We start from the raw sequence: 21349 nt of genomic DNA on the forward strand, positions 1-21349 counted from the left end.
AATGGTCACGCGCACCACAGGATGCCCCCCCCCAAAAATGGTCACGCGTACCACAGGAAGTCCCTCTCGGAAATGGTCACGCGCACCACAGGAAGTCTCTCTCGCAAATGGTCACGCGCACAACAGGAAGTCCCTCTCTGAAATGGTCACGCGCACCACAGGATGCCCCCCCCCTCGAAAATGGTCACGCGCACCACAGGAAGTCCCTCTCGGAAATGGTCACGCGCACCACAGGAAGTCCCTCTCGAAAATGGTCACGCGCACCACAGGATGCCCCCCCCCTCGGAAATGGTCACGCGCACCACAGGAAGTCCCTCTCGGAAATGGTCACGCGCACCACAGGTAGCTTCCTCTCTGAAATGGTCACGCGCACCACAGGTAGCTTCTTCTCTAAAATGGTCACGCGCACCACAGGAAGCCCCCCCTCGGAAATGGTCACGCGCACCGCAGGTAGCACCCTCTCGAAGATGGTCACGCGCACCACAGAAAGCCATCCTCTCGGAAATGGTCACGCGCACCACAGGTAGCACCCTCTCGGAAATATATACACGCTGGTAGCCCCCTCTAAGAAGGAATGGCTACACGCGCTCTTTTAACCTTCTCGCCAAAACCTTGAGGAAATATTTTGCTTTCGGGAGCGATTAGTCATAACTACTAGAATAGCTTCAATATCCTGGTATGGAGTCAGGTCTTACTCTTATCTTATAGCAAACTCCTTCGTTTGTGTACGAAGTAACCCTTATCGGTTCAACTTTGAAGTCTTTTAGCCCCAGCTGGTGTATTTCCCATAATTGGATTTAAATATATTAACCTGTTTTTAGAAGCAATAAGTTGACAGGTTGAATTTCGTCAGCTATTCATACTTTCGTAATGAGACAGGATTGCTATTCAGATGATAATACACTCATTCGCGACTAAACAGGTACGTTTTTTATCTTAATTACTGCGTCTATATGGTTGGAAACAGGTGGTGGTTTTTAGGGTAAAATCGAGAACCGTTTTCAAACATAAAACAAACATTATAACATAACATAATATAACATAACTTAATCTAAGAGCAGTTCGTACTTTTAACAGTATAACATTACCTATTTCTACTGGCCTAATACAGAGGCTGTTTTATGAATTAATAAACGGATCATCGGGTCCCCTCGAGTTTGGCCTGTAAGCTCATCAGGAAAAGTATTGCTCTTTATTGAAAAAGCAATCGATTTCGTAAGTATATGCTCACACTGAAACGATTTTAACTCGTAATTAATTTGCCGTTCGTTTCTGCCTTAAAATTCGTTTTGCTTGTATGGATTTATTCGCACTTTTGCAAATTTTGAGCTGTTGTTTAAATCACCTTTTAATTACTCTAACTTGTAATTTGTGCCATTTCTCACTTATAAGATTGCACTTTTTAAAAATGTAAATAATTTAAAGTTATAAATGTTTTTATATTCAAAAGTTATCAGACTTTTGTTAGTAAAGCCATAATGTATATTTTTAAAAAGCTTATAACCTGTAGTTCAGCTTATGCCATTTAGGCTTTTAGAATGTTAGCCATTTGAAATGAAATGCATGTAGCTTTCCGATGTATAAATAGATAAATAAATTAATTTTTAAATAGAATAAGAAGTGGTTTCAGAAAAAAAAAAATTAAACCACTGGAGCCAGCTTGCTTGACAGTTCACTTTTCATATCGGATATTTTTTTTTTAATTATTTTTGATGCCATATTTTGCAGTTCACTAATAGAATGAGCCATGTTTTAAAACCACGTAATTTAGTTTGCAAATAAAAGTCCATCCATCTAATGTGGATCCGCGAGCTTTAAAAAAAAAAAAAAAAAAAAAAAAAAACAGAAGGAAATTTTCATTTAATACCCCAAGGGAGGGGAGGGTGTGGAGAAAGATACTGGAGAGGGGGAGGGGCATGGGTCCGAATATTTGAAGCCACCCATATGGGGCCCCGGAAAAAAATGGGCCCTCTAAGGGGGTCCTCTGATTGTTTTATGAGTTTTACTGAAATTCTTGGTAAGCAATGTTCAGCTAAGCTTACAAAGTATGTCATAATCTTTAAAAAGTCATGCCAAATACCCTCATAAAGACATCTTAAAAGATGGTGATATGGTAATATGGTAAAAGATAGTAGGTGGTCGGTTCATTTAGGTACCTCTATAATAGCAGTTTTGAGTATATTATGACAAAACACCATGTGTCCGTGTTTATGCTTTATTTACCAAAGAAAATGCCTTCCGTTTAGTTATTGATTGCCACGAGAAGAGGATGGTTTAAAGGATTTATGAGAATTGGATGATTTTTAGCCTTATAGAACATGGATTTGGGGATTAAGAGCTCCTGGGAGTCCATTTTGAGGAGTCAATCCCCACAATGCTGAAGTGTAAGTAATTCTTAATAATTTTTCGTTTTTATCGGATTCTCTAAGTGAAAAAGGATTGGGGTGTTCGCCACTGCCTTTAAGTCAAATTTACTAGACGAATGTTTTAGAAATACATTGAGTCCAAAAAGGCAAAGATGATAATGAAAGCCTACTGAAAGCAGAACAAGCTAGCCAATGTCTTGGCTAGAGTTTCGCAGTTGCCAGGAATTGAAGTTTCAAATTCAGTACATAATAATGCTCGAGCTTCTTCCATCGTGCTGGCCTTTTTGGAAATTTTATCTAAAACGAACAAATCCCATTTAAAAGCAGGAATATTTAATTACAACCCACAAAAATCCATCGAACACAATACTCTTAGTTAGCCGTTTATGTAGAGTTTAAATCAAACTGTATTGATTATATTTTATTGTTATCTTATTATAATGTACACTCTTTTTTTTATAACATCGTCTAATTTTCACTTGAGGCTGGGCCGTTCTTATTTTTGGAGCATTTGAAGGCTAAAAACATTCTTATGGTTGTTCTTAAATTTCAGTGTATTAAAATACTATACTATATAATATACTATCATGAAGTGTTAAAAGGAAAATTAAACACACGATAAAATAACAATGATATTTATGGTTGCTATTAAAACTTCACAAACTTCATTTGCAAGAGGACGATGCAACGGATTTTGTATTAATTTAAATCTTGACAATTTTCCAGATTCTTTTGTACTATGGTTTTAAACAAGACGCGAGTTGACACAAGCCTCAATTACACAATGCCGGAGTTCAGAGAAATCATGTTATTTCTCTTCATACTGGAAATCACCAGAGTAGTATCCACACAAAACTCAACTGGGAGCCTTCCATATATTTCAACCAAGATCCAAGTCAGCAACACCAATCTTCCAAATTTCACGGAAGTTCGGATCGGGGTCATTATAGATGAAACAACTCGGTTAGATTTCAGCACTGCCTTGCAAATCTTTCATAGTAAAATACGAAATGATAAAAGTCTTTCGCCAAGGATTTTAAACACGACAATAACTCGCAATACGCCGTATGTAACACTGAAGAGTATTTGTGAATCATTTACAAAGGAGAATTCCCCCCATGGAATGGTATTTATTTGTCGAGGACCATGTGCGGGAGTTACAAGCTATACCAAGTTGGGGAGGAACATCGGTTGGGTCGGAGCCCGTGTTAACAGACCAGAACAGCAAAGAGCGCAATGCGAACATGTAAGTATGAACAACCCTGAATATTTTCGAGGGTCCTAGATAGCTTTTTCGGGTGCGGGTAAGCGTTTCCTGTAAGACAAGAGAAGTTCGGGACAGAAATGTCGCACGGGACTCGGCATGACGTTATATATAGGAACGTCCAGCCTGGGATTTCACCAAATTTGAACATGATAAAAACATGCCGAGGTTCAGATAGTGTGATGCGGGATAAAAATGCAGAATCAAATTGTGTTCGTGATAACAACTTAGAATATTATCATTTGTGTATTTTTTTGTATATTGGGTATCATATTTCTAATACAATGAAATTTAAAAACATCCTTTTAAGAACATTTTCAGCCTTAAATTTCCCCAAACATAAAAAAGGTCCAGAGCCCGAGAATCACAAAACGGATCTGTTCCGCAGTCCGATTTTTTGCTGGCTGGGAAGAAGTTAGGCCGGTTAGCTTGCTGGGGTAAAATCGTCCCGAATGGTTCTGCTGGCAAATTTGTGGAGTCGAACTAGTTGTGCTAGGAATATTAAAAAAAAATCGGTTATACGAGAAATTATTCATGTGCTAAAAAGCCTAACCACTGCTGGCTGGGAGTAAAAATCCCTCATCTTTTGCTGGCTGGGAAAAAATGCCTAATCTTTTGCAGGCTGGAAAAAAAAGCCTAATCTTTTGCAGGCTGGAAAAAAAAGCCTAATCTTTTGCTGGCTGGGAAAAAATGCCTAATCTTTTGCAGGCTGGGAAGAAAAATATCTAATCACTGCTGGCTGGGAATAAAAATGCCTAATCTTTTGCAGGCTGGGAAAAAATGCCTAATCTTTTGCAGGCTTGGAAGAAATGCCTAATCTTTTGCAGGCTGGGAAAAAATGCCTAATCTTTTGCAGGCTTGGAAGAAATGCCTAATCTTTTGCTGGCTGGGAAAAAATGCCTAATCTTTTGAAGGCTTGGAAGAAAAATATCTAACCACTGCTGGCTTGTAGGAACATATATTTTCCCCAGCATTTCAAAATAGATTATTTCGGCATCAGAACATCTTCAAACGAAGAAATGTGCCATTTTAACGTGTTTTTGGAGGGGGGGGGGGGGGGGGGGTTGGTTGTGTGCCCTTCGAGTCTGAACTGAAAATTAGACATTCTTATATGAGTTGTCCATGAGTTGTCAACACACAAGTAACAATCATTAACACATCAATTTAACGTGTTTTTGGAGGGGGGGGGGGGGGGGGTTGGTTGTGTGTCCTTAGAGTCTGTACTGAAAATTAGACATTCTTATATGAGTTGTCCATGAGTTGTCAACACACAAGTAACAATCATTAACACATCAAGTAACTGTCATTCGACTTGTATCTATTGGGGCAAGAATTTACATCTACTGTAGTGCTTCTACAGCATAAAAAAAATACTGTTAACTATCCAACACAAATGTATTGTATGAAATTGTATGTAAATTCTAATTAATCATTGAAAAGCCTCGTGCTCTTTCTCATACCAGCTTGTTAACACCTAGTGAAGTAAAGCAGCCTTTTTATGTGATTTAAAAGAGTCACGATAGCATGTAAGGAGGCAACAACAATGTAATGAAAGGGAGAAACGAGAGGAGAAATATAGAGAGAAGAAGTCAGATAATATAATATAATATAATATAATGTAATGTAATGTAATGTAATGTAATGTAATGTAATGTAATGTAATGTAATGTAATGTAATGTAATGTAATGTAATGTAATGTAATGTAATGTAATGTAATGTAATGTAATGTAATGTAATGTAATGTAATGTAATGTAATGTAATGTAATGTAATGTAATGTAATGTAATGTAATGTAATGTAATGTAATGTAATGTAATGTAATGTAATGTAATGTAATGTAATGTAATGTAATGTAATGTAATGTAATGTAATGTAATGTAATGTAATGTAATGTAATGTAATGTAATGTAATGTAATGTAATGTAATGTAATGTAATGTAATGTAATGTAATGTAATGTAATGTAATGTAATGTAATGTAATGTAATGTAATGTAATGTAATGTAATGTAATGTAATGTAATGTAATGTAATGTAATGTAATATAATATAATATAATATCGTAATATGAGAAAAAGCGGCATAAGGTAGGGATGGGCTGAGATAGGTCATGATAGAAAGACCTAGATATGATATGGAGACAGAGAGAATAATAGGAGATTATACACTAATACACTATATTTTTATAAGAGATTTTGTTGACATATGAGGCTTTACAGTTCCTATTTTTGGAGCATTTTAGGCTGTAAATATTCTAAAGGATACTGTCTAAATGAAGTATTATGAAGAGAATTGAACAAATGATACAAATAAAAAACATAATATTAAAGTTTGTGATTATAAGCACAATTTGATTTTAAAAGAACGCATCACACAAAGCAATAGTTTGCTTAACTGGAGATGCTTAACTTTTTTGTCTCCGAATAAGCTATTGTCATCCATCTTTGTTCATTAAGTACTCCTAAAGTTTGAGACAAAAGGCTATGAAACCATTCACGTATTTCTACCATACAAATTCCATATAGGCCGACATTGTAACTTAGCAGCTTTGTCAATACAACCAATGTTTGGCGTTAATTATCTCTACAGTGAGAACATAGCATCTGTTTACCTTAAAAGCTCTTAGCAGCACATAGGAGTACAGACCGTTATTTTAAAGGCAGCTCTTCCGACTTGTGTGACAATGCTGCTTTTTTTTGTTCTTGTTTATTTTGCTTTGGATATTTAAAACTTTCTTAAAACACTACATTAGTTGATACTTAAGAAATGTAGTCCAGTCAATCAATCTACGTAAAAAAGGGGCCAACATTGGACTAATTGTAACACAAGGTTTTTTAAACGGTCTCTTGCACAGAAAGTATGCCTCTATAACATACTAAAAGTCTAAAAAATCGGAGCAACCAAACACCCCGAAAATAGGGATCGAATTTTAAGATACAAGGCTTGTTTGGAAAACCACAGGGATCCCAAATCATTAAGATAAAAGGAATTTATACCACAATAGATTACTAGAAATAATTTATACCACAAAAGATTACTAGAGATATATAATTCTACACAATTTGGATTAAAATTATCGTCGTTTGAAGTAGTTATTTGGGGTAAAATACACAGATTTTTTAGCTATCCTCGTCACCATAACTTTGATCTTGCAGACATTAAGTTTTCATGAATGACTGACTATACGTGCTGCAAACAGGTTCTCATACAAATAGTGCTTTAGTGACTCTCAATAATAATGTAAAACAATAAAACAAGAAAGTATATGGACACATTATACCTATAATATAGTATTATGTTTCTGTAAACATAGATTCTTTAATGTTGGAAGTTTTTATAATTTCTTTAAAATTAAGACCCGATTGAGCGGGAATTAGTACACGATGACCTGATGCATTGGCCGTAGGGCGAACACTAAATGTTCATTCGGCAGGAGCACTAAACGTGCTGCAGTCCTGGAGTTCTCTCAAGATCTGTTAAGGGTTCACCCCGCCGTTGACCAACATTTTGGCTCAGACTGCAGACCTTTCTATTGCCTTTCTATTGGTTGACTTTTTAGAATACTGAAACTTGGAACTGTGGAACATGGCTGCTGCTGAAGTTAGGGATAGATTTTGTTACTCTCTTAGCTCTGTCCTGTTAACAGCTGCCTGTGCGCGGATGTAGGGTGAGGAGACAAGCTTCCTGAACGACGCCCCCTTTCCTACCCGTATTCATGGAAAGTGGTATCACAACCAAGAAGCGCAGGGATAAAAAGCAAAAAAATAAATGAGAACTAGAAATAACATTAGTGCCACAACCGCTTTCCCTCGGGTACTTGCTCAACATAAATAAAATCCTGCCACACTCATTATAGAGTCTAACAATGCTGGGGGAAAAGTTCAGAGCTCAAAGGAGAAATGTTGTTCAAGGCCTTCTGGGGAGCTAGAATTGAGCGCTATGAAACGACAGCTGTAACATGTACGACATCATTGTCAATGGGCACTGCCGATTGCGGGTTGTGCTATCTGCTTAGCAGATCTCTTCTTCGGTCACTTTAGCGGTATCAACAATATCTGCGCTGTCGGCATGGACACCCGTGCAGGTGTTTTTTAGTGTGAGGTCTTGCAAAAAGGGGCGCATCTTTCCGCAAGAACTTTCGGAACTGTCTAAAAGGGCTGAATGGCTACAAGCATCGTGCTGGTGACAAAATTTATATTTTTTCACCAATGTATTGACAGGATAAGCCCCTTCAGACTGTTTCCGATATCACCGGGGTCCTGCATTTAAAATCACACTTAATAATTATAACTAAAACCAGGTTTGCGGAGTATGTGTATTTTTCGTGATTTTCATGATTTGGGATTCCTGTAGTTTTTCGTACAAGCCTTGTATGGGAAAATTTGGTGCGGTTTTTCGGAGTTGTGTGCCAACGTCAGCTGAATTTGGGTAACTTTCAAACTCGCATCATATATATGGATTTTGATAGGCTACCGTGTTGATCAAGCAATATAATAACCAAAATAGCATAAATTACATGATAGATGAGACAGAAATCCTAAATTCCATGTTCTGTTACCAATGGCGGCAAATTACTAAAAAAAACCTTGTCAGCATTTTGGTACCTCAAATCCTCCTCCGTCATGGGCATGAAAATTGTGCCATGAAGAAAAGAAACACATGCTTGTTAAATTACAAGACAAATCTGTCGAACTAAAAATGTTAGAATTTCTTCTGTGATCACGTGATACATCGGAAACACATTTTTACTCTTTAAAACCTGAGATATTTCCGTAGAACCAGCAAGAAGGCTATAAAATTAAATTAAGAGATTTCATAAGTATATTTGACAAACGTACCAGCGTATACATGTCAGCTATTGAACGGTCCCGATGCCAGCATGAAAAGGTACCATTGTCAGCCTGTGGTACCAATATCAGCAAAAAGAAAGGTACCAATGTCAGTTTAAGCATGGTCATCATCATCATCATCATTATTATCATTATAACAACCTCCTTATCCATCATCATCATTATAACAATACTTGCCATCGTCACCATCATTGGCATGTCTTGGCGTCTTATTACAGAGTATATTTTCCAATTTCCAGACGGATAAACCAACCCAATTCCTGGACCTTACACCACAAACTCATTATCAGAACACGGCTCTGATTCAGCTACTGGCGAAATTCCAGTGGAAAACCATTTGCCTTATTCACGACAAAAATCATCGCTCCCTACACATGGTCGATGACCTCACCAGGAGAATGGACCACCATGGGTTCGTAATCATATCGAGGATTGCAATCACTGATGATAATGATAACCATCGTAATGCTAGTGATTATGATGATGATGACAAGCTTTTGCATAAGTTAAAGAGCATTTGGCAGACCGCCAGAGTCTTCGTCTTGTATTGCACAGAAGCCAAGGCAAGAGTTGTGCTTGAGCACGCGAGCAGGCTGCGGTTGACTGATAAAGAGCATGCATGGATTATGGGAGAGATGGTATTTGACGGTCAAGCGGTTGACATACCAGGTAGGTGATATCCCTTGAAAAAATATATCATGTAAGTAGGCGAAAAATTTTCAACGCATGTTTGATCTTTTTGGCTCTAAACGAGTGAAAAACCTTTAACGGGCCATCGGATTTAAAGAAATTTTCGGATATTTGATCAGAGAAGCCGCATTTTTTTTACGGGTGGTCAAGTAGAGGTTATGACAACAAGAAGACGAACTGCTTTTAAGAATTTCTCTATAGGGGTACCAAATTTACGGTTAACGGTTGAAAATAGGCGTTTTTGCGCCTACGGTTTAACCTCTTCGGCATCTTAATCACGGTTAGCGATTATTTTTTGTTATTATACGGTTAACCTCATTGAGACTCTCTTTTTCATAGATATTATGATATCCCCTCTTTATTTGTTATTTTTTGTCTGCTAGAGAGTTTCCCCATCGGGCTCCTTGGTATTAAGTACCACCAGCAAGCGGAATCAAGAACGAATGACATCGTTGACGCCCTGACACTAATGACTTATGGAATAGGTCACGTGCTTAAGGAGTCATCCAATCCTAGCGTACCGGAAGTGAACTGTGAAACGGAATCTCATGGGATTGGTGGGTTCAGTGAGCGGCTTTACAGGTCGGTGATAAACAGATCTGCTGAGTCATCTTTATTGCTTAGTCGAAAGGGTTGGGAAAGAAGAGAGAAGGAGACGAGGCGCGTGCCAGGAGAAGGAAATGTGAGGGGTCGGCTCCAGGCGCTTCCTTTCCCTACACTCGCCCATCCTTCTCCCCAGCTCTATGCCTCATCTTTTCCCTTGCCCTTTGTGCTTGTTACGCAGTGTAATTATAATGAGGCCGATAAAACGAACCAGGAAACATTGAAAGCAAGAAAATGGGATAACGATTTTATCAGAGACAGCAGAGGTCAATAAATCGGTAAAACAGAGACAAAAAATAAGGGCTTCTTAGGCAAAGACGCAGGGAAAGGGGGATTAGTTGGTTAGGAAACCCATTTCTGGTATCAAGAAAGGGAGCGCCTTGAAATGCCGCGTGGGTGGGGATACACGCACTTCGCAACAGATTCAGCTTTGTAATAGTGCCATCAACAATACCAAGACAACAATACCAACAAAACTCTCGCAATGCCCACAATCTAGGGATCATTCTTCGAGCATATCCGAAACAAATCCTTTGGCAAAAATCTTAGCATATATCTTAAGGTAACAAATACCTTACGCTATTTACAGTGCTTTGAAACAAGTGAAATTCGAGGGTCTCACAGGTGGTGTCTCTTTCACAAACTCCGGCGAGCGAACTGGAGCACGCTACACATTCCTAAATCTTCGACAAATCAATGGGAGACGATACTGGGAAAACGTTGGTCACGTGGAAAGTGGTCACGTGACTTTACAACAGATCATATGGCCTGGTGGTGTGGTACATACGCCCAGCGGCCTTCCGCGAACACGCCTGCGCATTGTGATGTACGAAGTGGCTCCTTTGTTGTACGTGAGGGACTTGGACCCAATCTACTCAGAGTGTCCTCAAGGCCTGCAGTGTACACTTGTGTCCGTGGCACTTGAAGGTTTGTTCAGCCTGCTAGCTCTCGTTTGGGCTATCATGAAAATGTTTACTCTCCTACCATTGGGAATCCTGTGGAGTGCAAAGACGAGAAGCACTGGTTTGGTTTGAAGAAAAAGAAAACTTTTCCAAATAGATAAGAAAGACGCTACTGCATAATTTAAGCTCATTCCGAGCTTCAAAGTTTCTTTTGCGAAGAAATAAGGTATATTTTAATACTTGATTGCACTTCTTTTTGTGTCTACTTTTGAGCAATTCTTCGAAACAAAAGCAAGCTATCACCTTTCCGTCAAGTATCAGATGTCAGTCACGTGCCTTTTTGGGTGGCAAACTAGCGCGCGCTCAGGCTTTTAGCGGCAAAAAAAACAACAACAAAAAGCAACCTATTCAGCGCTTACGAATCAGCCAGAAAGCGTCTTGTCAAAAAATGCTTATTTTCGTTGAGATATTATATATACTTTTTCGTCGTTCTCTGGTGTGACGGGCGCAGTTATTTCTGTGTTTAGTTTGGTTTGGATTCGCCCCTTAAAAAGTCACGTGACCAACTAATGCACGTCACCTATTCTGCTTTATGGAATTGCATTTTGGTTGTATAATGACAAAGTTGTATGGGATATGATTGTCAATATGGTGGTCTTTTTTTATCAAAACTTTAAGAGTCGCTAACTGAGGGTCTCTAAACAGGACCGCTTAAGGAGCCGATCGCTCTCAAGAGAGTAATAATAATAATAATAATAATGCTCGTTTATTTCAACCGTTTGCAGTTCTTTTACAACTGAATTACCGGTGGGGTCAGCTAACTACAAAATACATTACACCATACATAATTCATAATAACATTAAATCCCCAGCATATTGCGCTGAGACGAATTTGGAAAAACGGTCCGTGCGACCCGGAACCACACTATGTGCGCGCTTAGATCTTAGGGAGTATGGCGAATTGGAGGATATAAGTCTGCTTGACACTAGGGGGTATAAGACGCTCCCCTGTTTGATATTGCTTATGAATTTTCTGCACACATTGTGACGCCGCGCCTCTAAAGAAGACAAGCATGCGCGTTCGAGGGCGTCCTCGTAGCTAAGGCCACTACCGAAAATTATTCCTAGAGATCTTTTTTGAATTCTTTCTTGAGAGAGAGGAAGTTAATAGGGTTTAAAGTGATATTATTTTAACCCAACTTTTAGTGGTCGCTTATGAGAGGGTCGATAATCTATCCAATGAATGGACGACACTTTTGCTAGAGTTCTTCTTGGGGGGGGGGGGTATTCGGATTGTTTATTTTCACAATATGGGCGGGGAATGCAGTAGGCGTTTACGGAATTTCTCATGTATTGATCATCACTTCTTTCTGTTTTCATAGAAAGAAAAACCAAATGTTGTTACGGTTTGTGCATCGATCTCATCAAACTGTTGAGCCGAGATATTGGGTTTATCCCGGTTATAGAGACAATACAAGGCGGACGAGCGGGCTCTTTTAAAAACGGGAAATGGACAGGTAAGAACAGATTAGCATAACAGTCCGGGAGCGTTTATCTTGCCAACACAGGGAGCCCGAACAATCCAGGAAACGTTTGTCTAAGGATGAAAGGAAGGGCGCCACCTTAGAGAAGGCCAATCTTGCCGCCATTATGCTCCCGCTCAATACCGAGTCACAAAAAGCATCCATTTCCATAGGTTAATTTAGGCAAGTAACCAATATATTTTCAATCAAATATCGTCAATAACGTATCAGAATTCATCCGTAGATTGTTATTTTGAAGTTTTCTTTTCAATTAGAAACACTAACAATGGAGTGGTTGATCGACATTCTTTATAGATTCATATGCTGTATCATTAGAGTCTTTTAAGGAAGTCTTCTTAAACCCTAGCCATGAGGGTGGCTGGGTGCCTTGTCCTTCTTTATTTTCCCGTGTCAAAAGTTTTTAGAAAATTTTCAGCACATTTCGCTAGTCTTTAATTTCGTGCTGATCGCGGAGAAAAATGTTTTTGCGGGGGATTCAACTTCGAGCATACGAAGTCCAATTGACTTTATTTTCTAGTTTTTACAAAAATTGATGTTAATTTACAACTAAAACAGGGCCAATATATCGAAACGAAACGGAACAAGCTGTCACTTAACGGCACCCTCGGGGACCCAGGGCGTCGCGGACGTCAGAGGTGGAGAGACCTCCGCGACGTCCTGGGTCCCCAAAGATGACTTAGCGAAACAGGATAGGGTACTTTCGATCAGCAATTTTTAAGCAACGAATGGTTGATCAATTAAAATAAAGACTAATATATAGATTTAGGCACTACCTAAAGGCGGAGCTAGCATTTGATACCTTTTTGTAGGGGTAATTTGGGGGGTTCTTGGTGTCTTTAAAATGTTTTTTTTAATGAGATTAAAAAAGTCATTTTTTTACTGCCATGTCATTAGGAATTGTACAGGCCCGTACCTAGGAGCTGCCCCCCCCCCCCCCCCCTCCACACACACACACACACAACGGCCAAAGGAACACTTTCGGTTCGCAGTAGGCGTGCTATTATTTGTAGACAAAACTCACTCTGGTATGTAGCCAAATCCGACATTAAACCTCCCCTGGAGATACTGCAAAGGCGCGGTCAGATTTTTATCAGAGAACTCCCCCACCGCGTAAATATAAGGTCCACTTTCTCACCCCCCCCCCCCCCCCAAGAAAAATCCTCGGTATGGGTCTGTTGCATTGGCCCCTCCAAATATATCAAGCAAGCACTCATTTAATAATATTTAATATGCAGTATGAAAGTTAACAAATACTAAACCTTGGTGTGAAAAAGGCTGTCGAAGTTTAGGTGTCTTAGTTGACGAGAATGATTTTCAAGAGTCTAATGGTCAATTCTTTTTTTCCCTCTTATTTAACTCCACTATCTATATTTTGTTTTTTATCAAAATAGCATTCTAACAAGCTTTGACCTTATGAAGAATATATCAAGGATGTAACAGTATTCCAAAGAATTAGATGCCATACTGTAGTTTTCACGTACTGCAACTGATTATTCAGAAGAATGTGTTGAATTTAAACTCCACGAATATACCTCTTGACATGCATTACATATTAGTGCACCCACCCTTTGGCCTTATTTTTAGAAACTTTTGATCCACCCATACAGGCTACTCAAAAATGAATGCAATGGAGGCAAATCCTAAATTACTGAAAGTTTCTAATTCCAAACCAAATCATGTTCATTGATCTATGTTGGGGGCAGAGAGGAATAAATATACAAATAAACAAAAAGTCAATGAGGAGCGGAGAAAAGGGAGAAATGTGACTCTATTTGAAAAAAATGTTACTCTATTCTAAAACATTTATAACAATAATGCAATAATAACTTGACTGAACACTTTCCTAGTATTTTTCCCTTTCCCTGTTACCTTTAGGATTGATATAGAACTGTTTTCTTTACAAATTTATTATTGAAAAAGCACAAGTTTGTTGTTATCTTTATATAATTTAAGTACTTTGATCTAATAAAAACCTCTTCCCTTTATAGAAGTATAGAACTTGTATCAAAGCTACATTCTGACCAGCTTTGCCCTTGCAAAGAAACAAATAATGAATGAAACAGCATTCCAAAGATATAATGATACAGTTATACATTTCAGGTGCCATATGGAAGTTTTGTCTATCACATAATGGTAATACTCCATCACCAAGGATATTACAGTCATGCATTACATATTGGTGCACCCACCCTTTAGCATGTGGCCTGCTGTTTTATAAAAACCCTGGATCCACACATTTCTTAGAACATGACAGCAATGATATGAAGACCATGATCATGGTAGCCAGGAATGCTGGCCAGGCATAGTGGCTGGTACTGCGTGAAGGGTTGCCCTTGGTGGGTGTGGTAGTGGGTGTGGTGGGGGTGGGTGCGGGGGGTGGCTCATCTGTCCATGCACTTGCCGCTACAAAGCCTCTCATCGGCATTTTGGGGGTACAAATCAACGCCAGGTATTAACCCAGACACGTTACGATTGTGTATGAAGAATGTGCATGACATGTTGCATGTATCTTTTGGGACTCACGTTTTCAAGGTGACCGAATTTTTTTCTTTCCTAGTGTCTGAAAATATAAAAAAAGGGTTATTTATTAGAAACAGATAGGTGACTTATTTTACAAACATCAAATCTGAGAGGAAAAAAAAAAGAAACGCTTGACATAACTTTTTACTTTGTTCGCTTGGCTTTATTGTTCCAGAATCGCGAAAATAAATAACCTTGTTTATAAAAGAAATTGGTGATATCGCGAAATATCGGATTTTAAAGGTACCTTCAGTTACTTGTTTGGAGTTTACGACTAATTTGGCATCTAGGGAAGTCGATTACGCTAGCATAATTTCTGGCATAATCGCCCAAATCGCCACTTTCTTCTGTCTCAACAGGTCTCATTGGAGAGGTAGTAGCAGGTAATGCCGACATGGCGATGTCTTCAATAAGTATCACTTCCCAGCGAAGCAAGTTTGTCGATTTTTCGGAACCTTTTATTCACACGGGGTCTACGATTTTGGTTGCCAAGCGACATGGCAGCTTCAAGGGAGATGGATTTCTTAAACCATTTAAGGTGCGATGCTCACGATACTTACAATTCCAATTCATTTCTGTACCCTTTCCCCCCTTTCTTTAGTGTTACATTATATCTCAAACCCCTAGTTGTTTGATATCTCAGGTGATTTTACCTTCCATTTGAATTCTTCTTTTTATCGTCCGGTCGCTTTCTATCCTTCTCCTCTTTTATATTTTTGCCCATTCCCCCCTGTATTCACTCTTCCTCCTCACCCATACCTTGTTTTCCCCCTCCCATTTGTACTCACGCTTCGTGCAACGTTATTTTATCTGGTGGATAACTATCCATATCTTACCCCTTTCTTATCCTCTTGTATCTCAGGTGAGCGCGTGGTTACTAATATTCGCCGTACTCTACCTGGTGGCTGTGGTCGTCTTTCTCTTCGAGTCACACAACCCTGGGCTACAGCGCCAAAAACACCGCAATTACCGCGGCGAGTTCGACATCCACCAGTCTGTCTGGCTCATGTTTTCGCGATTTTTCAGCGGTATTCTTAACGCCCCTATCCCGAGGTTCGTTAGTAGTAGGGTGGTTCTCAGCTCCTGGTCATTTGCGACCCTCATGATTGGTGCCCTCTATACAGCGAACCTCGCGGCATTCATGGTCCTCCAGGACCAAGCCCACTATATTGATGGGATCAATGATTCAAGGGTAAGCTTACTCAGTCAGTACTCCATGTAAGACCAAATAGTCAGGCCTTCATGTAGATGGGAAGACCCAGAGGGGAAGACCAGACTTTGCCCCTATTTCGCAGGATCAGCGAACACTGTTTGAATAATTTTAAGATGGAACTGTAAAAACAAGAAAATTCATTGCCGAGCAAATTGTATTAAAAGCCCTTTTAAATCCCTCTTCAAATACTTTGCCTCATATTCCCTGACCGTATTGCCAATTGTATTCCCTTGTTCGCATTGCCAATTACATTCCCTTAATCAACGGGCTATAGGATAATTTTACTCCGAAATAATGTCTTGTTAGTGTTGAATAAAGCACGTATTCCTACCTAAACTGGCAGTATTCCTTACGCGTTCCCTCGTACCACTTTCAAACGGCGCGCTTTGTAACCGCAAGCGCCTGGTAAATGAGTAACCCCCAGCGGCGCGGTTTTTCCATCCCCGGTAGGGTAGGAAACAAACGCGCTTTCCATTGTCCTCTCGTCTGCTCGTTTTCTTACCCCTGATTTATTCAACACCGGGGCTTTATTCAACACTGACAAGACATTAGACATCATTTAGGAGTAAAATTATCCTATAGCCCGAGATTGATCGTATTGAAAATTGCATCAACTTTGCCATTTGTATTCCCTTGATTGTTACGCCAATTGTATCCTCTGGCAATTGTTTTCCAAATAGATCCAGAACCCTTTAGCTTCCGTGCTGAAATTTACCACGATCCGAGACACTAGTGTGGAGAAGTACTTTAAGATCAACTTTCCACACGTATACTCCTTCATGAGAAACTACCGATTCAACCACTCCTCGGAGGGAGTGAGAGCAGTCAAAGAGGGGTACGTAATAGGTATTTGGAATTTTTTTTAACACAAACCTAGAGATACTTCGAACTATTTTCTATTATGAGAATCATTCTTCCAAATGGGTGATGCTTATTAGAGATAATTAGGCAGTACATCAGAGAAGGCAGAGAATCTCTCTGAGTAATCAAAAAAGATTAAATTAGATTAAATGCAACGTTACCTTTAATTTGATGCGACTTTGTCATTTCAACCCAAAGCATTTTGATGTTATTTGGGGCTGATGATTATTATCTTTGATAATACGAAGTCTTTTTTATGGTTTTTTTCATTTATTTTGAAATAGAAAACCGAAAAAAATAGTTGTGTTATGTTAGAGGATCCGCACAGCTCGGAGGTCTACTGACAACTAAAGCCATTTTGCCCACGGGCACGGTCCTTTTATACTGCAGGTCCTTCTTTAAGGTAGGGGTGGGTTTGGGATTAGCTATTTCAGTAACGCCTCCGATTTCCGGTGACGTTACATTATCGATAGCTTTCCACAGGGAACCCGATCAGACACCTGGTACTAGGCTGAGGAATTTCTAATATCATTCTTTTAAGGGGGTTCTGGTGGCAGATGGCGGGTAGGGGACGACAAGGGGGAGATGTTTCTCTATTTTTTTTCTACGGGAGAGAGAGATAAGGAGTTGTTGTATTTACTTCTCTAGAGTGATTGATGCGTTTATCTGGGAATCTGCTACAATGGAAAGGTATGTTGCAAATGATACGCGCTGCAGTCTTCTGACGGTTGGCAAGCTTTTCGATACAAGTGGTTTCGCTGCGGCATTTCCCAAGGGTTCACCCTGGACCCGAAACATTTCAGATTTTATTCTGAAATATCAACAGACAGATGTTCAAGGTGAACTGCGAGACAAATGGCAAAAAGGTAAAATTTTGTTGGTGTATGTTACGTATTTTTTACTTTGTTTTCGAATGCTCATTTATTCCTTGTCTTGATGCACCTCAACTCGATACGATTTTCTTTGACCCGCCGTACCTTAACATATACCACCTACCTATTCCTCAAAGCAACCATCAACTACCTCACCGTATCTTACTATTTTATCACCTCACCTTACATCACCTCACCTCACCTCACCTCTCGTCTTAACTTTACCTTATATTATATTTTACTCTTACCATGGGCTTACCTACCCTCACACCTTATTTGTTAAACCATACCCATCTTTCCTTAGACTTTACCGCCAGGCTTTTAACGTATTTATTAACCTTTACCCTAAAATCAGGTTCCTGTCCTCAAAGTACTCAGGGTTTTCGTGAGGAGACGTCTATGGGATCACTTGCGCCCGCGAACATCGCTGGTGTGTTTTACATGCTTGGCACAGGCGTCATTTTATCACTGCTTGTGCTAGCAGGGGAGACACTCTACTTTGTCGTCTCCAGAAAAAGAGCGATGGGGCGTGAACCTGATCAGGCATCGGGAAGCTTCAAGGTACATACAGTGGTACATATTTTGTGCTGTCCATCACGGGACCAAATGGCCGCTTAATTGAGGCTGACAGCTCCATGCACAATGAAACATCAAGCGGTCATCCCTAGTACTTTGCCAAGTGACCATTTTATAGAAGTTGATCGCTCAATGAAGGAAGATATTTAATGCAGTCACCCTGGGGAAAAATTGACCGCTTCATAGGGACTGGGGTTAGGGGTTAATCACTTCTTAGCGGCCTTCGGATAATAATAATAATTTGGATAAAAGCTTCCTTTTATAAAAGACGAAGCAAACATAAATGGGCCAAAAAGAACAAAATAAATGAAATTTACACCTTTATCATCATGGCTTAGAGAACTTAGGAACTCCCTTTGCGAAAGAAAGACAGACTGATATTTCAATATCGAGTTTGTTCATTATATGGAGGTTCTACTAATGTATTTTGTCACTTAGGGGAAGAGTGACGAGTTCGACACATTGGTGAAACGAAACGCAGCCTTCGATCACAGTGTAATCGAGAAAACACAGAAGTCGACGATGACAACGGTAGAATAACATTTTTCATACTGTAAACTTTCTTGAAATAAGTGTAAATCAACGTTGCTCGGAGTCTGTTTGCAGAGCAGTGGCGGATCTAGGATTTAGAAAGGGTGGTGACCTTTTTAAAAGTTTGTCGCGATTTTTTCTTCCAGATTTTAAGGAATATATATTTCATGTTACAAATTCTTCTAGAAAATTTAATGTCCCTGTTTGTGAAAATCGCGTTACTTATTAAAGTTTTAAATTACAGAAAACCAAAAGCATAACAGCTCGTCTTAGTATCTGGAGGAATACTTATAAGAATATGATGCCATCCGCCATGATTGAGCTGCCATAAAACCCCTACAGACCTCCATCCTGTCGATCGACACTATTGCGTATCCTATCATACGACCCAGCACATTTTGCAAAATCTTTCATTTTGCGCTTTCTATAATCGGGTACAAGTGCTTAAATCAGAACAAAATTTTAAAGGAATTCCGCCGACATGTTGTCAAAAAACTTAGTTAATACGTTGTTCTGTTTCCTCTCTTATGTACAAGGGAAAACAGAACAACGTAACTCTCGGAATGCCAGCCCAAATGGCTTGATATTTCACCCAGACCACATTTAAGACTCCACTGTCAGATCAGAAGGTTTTAGAGAGTTTTACGATTTTATTTCGTAGTTAATAATATACATGAAAAAAATTGTCTATTCTGATTGGCTAAAAGCAGTGCAATTTATAGGAAATACAGTGAAAAAAATAGGAAATACAGTGCCAAAAATAGGAAATTCAGTGCAGAAAAAAGAAAACACTTTTGAGCTATTAACAATGTGATTGGCTGATAAACAATGGTAATATTAGAGAGCCAATCAAAACACGATTTAGGAAAGAGCGGATATTTAGAATAAAACGGACAGCGGAGAGAAAAAACAATGGCCGGCGTCATGAGTAGATTCTCTTTGGCAAGCGAAAATTCAATTCAACAGTTAAAAGATAGCTGAAAAAAATAAAATACAGTTAAAAGTACATCCTTTTGGATGAATTTGTGGGAGAAGTGGTGCTCAGAGAAAGGCATTGACGACGAAATTGAGAAATATGGACCGGCAGACTTGAATAAACTACTTGAGCGCTTTTATGGGGAGGTAAAGAATCAAAAAGGCGAAGATTATGAGCCCGACGGTTTGAAAGTCATGCTAATATCCCTCGACACACACCTGAAGTCGTATGATTACATATACAAACCGCATCATTTTTAATAATATGAAGATGAACAGCGAGAATTATCCATGGCAATATCGAGGCGAAATAATTTGGAAGTCAAGCAGCCAGCTACTACATCCACTTTTAGTGTCCCACACACATTTAGTGTCCCACTAAATTCACTGCCAATTATGAGTTCTCAAGCCCAAAATCCGTTTTCCAAAATTCGTTTTCCAACTGCACGGTCACTTTCAATCTAAACAGCAATACCTCCCCAGCGATGGTTTACCCGCCAAAACGACGATATCACATCCTGGAGAGCGATTCCGAAAAACTCACTCGTGCAATTAATTCCAAATTTAACTCGAAGTCGTATGATTACCTATACAAAGTGAACGGCTTATTTCAATCCCAAATGTTTACTGTAAGCCATGACACACACAACGTAACGTGAACCACCATAATTTCTTCATACACACAGTCAGCTTGGGTTACCTGTGGTGTGATCATCAAATTTTCTGCAACATTTGTCCGTTAGCTATAGCTTTGGAAAGGCAAAGTACATACCACGGGATTCGTAATTGAAGCAATCCTCGCGCGCCTCATGACTTCACAACATTTTGGTCATCAGGTGAAGAGAATACCGCATGGTGTATTAGAGTAAATGCCACGGAAAACTATGGGGAGTTTGTTAAATCTTGGATTAGATTATAGATGTTATCCTTGATATCTGCAATTTTGTTCAACAGCTAGAACGTGAACTACAAAAATTGCTAACAGAACTGCAAGACCTGCGAAATGGAACTAATCGTCCAATAACGTGAGTTATTACAGTGGAAAAGACTTGCGGAATTATGCTGATATTACAATTTGTTTTGTAATTGTTGTATTTCTATATCTTGCTATCATTACACTTTGCTTGGTAATTTGTTGTATTTCTATATCTTGCTACCATTACACTTTGCTTGGTAATTTGTTGTATTTCTATATCTCGCTGTCCTTACACTTTGCTTGGTAATTTATTCTACCTGTTTGCCTCCCAGAAACAAGCAATCGAGCACATGTTATATGAGCACCAACTTATGTGGATCGACAGCTGACCAGGACACAGCAGACCTCGTCGCCAGTCTCACTCTAAACGAAGCAGGAAAGCTTATTGGCTCTCTCAAGGAGCGTCGGTCATGCGCACACCAGCCCGAGGAGGATCCGTTGGAGGTTTTAGATTGTTTTGAACGAGAGACGTCAATTTAGCTCGAAATGATTATATGATTTGAAGATATTCAATTAAATCACTATGCTATACGCATTCGTTTGAAAGACTGTGTTTATTCACCAAAACTGAAATGTAATTCGAACATATTTTAGTGCGGCACGATTC

At 39.3% G+C, this 21349-nt stretch overlaps 1 protein-coding gene across 3 annotated transcripts; it reads left to right on the forward strand.

Moving 5' to 3' along the window:
• The first annotated feature begins 519 nt into the window (after positions 1-519).
• LOC5516903 (glutamate receptor ionotropic, NMDA 1) lies at positions 520-21277 on the forward strand. Of its 3 annotated transcripts, none has more exons than XM_032386884.2 (14): positions 520-922; positions 3093-3612; positions 8719-9148; positions 9553-9751; positions 10362-10699; positions 12057-12191; positions 15098-15276; positions 15601-15930; positions 16632-16786; positions 17461-17678; positions 18040-18245; positions 18699-18791; positions 20721-20791; positions 21015-21277. In XM_032386884.2, exons 2-14 carry the CDS (start codon positions 3106-3108, stop codon positions 21220-21222), a joined length of 3069 nt encoding a protein of 1022 aa, XP_032242775.2. In that variant the 5' UTR covers positions 520-922; positions 3093-3105; the 3' UTR covers positions 21223-21277. The 3 variants fall into 3 exon arrangements, with proteins under 3 accessions (XP_032242775.2, XP_032242774.2, XP_032242776.2); XM_032386883.2 differs by lacking the exon at positions 520-922 and adding an exon at positions 957-1215; XM_032386885.2 differs by lacking the exon at positions 520-922 and adding an exon at positions 1918-2384.
• The last annotated feature ends 72 nt before the right edge of the window (positions 21278-21349 follow it).

The sequence above is a fragment of the Nematostella vectensis genome, chromosome 12 (assembly GCF_932526225.1).
Source record: "Nematostella vectensis chromosome 12, jaNemVect1.1, whole genome shotgun sequence".
In the NCBI taxonomy this organism is placed as follows: domain Eukaryota; kingdom Metazoa; phylum Cnidaria; class Anthozoa; order Actiniaria; family Edwardsiidae; genus Nematostella; species Nematostella vectensis.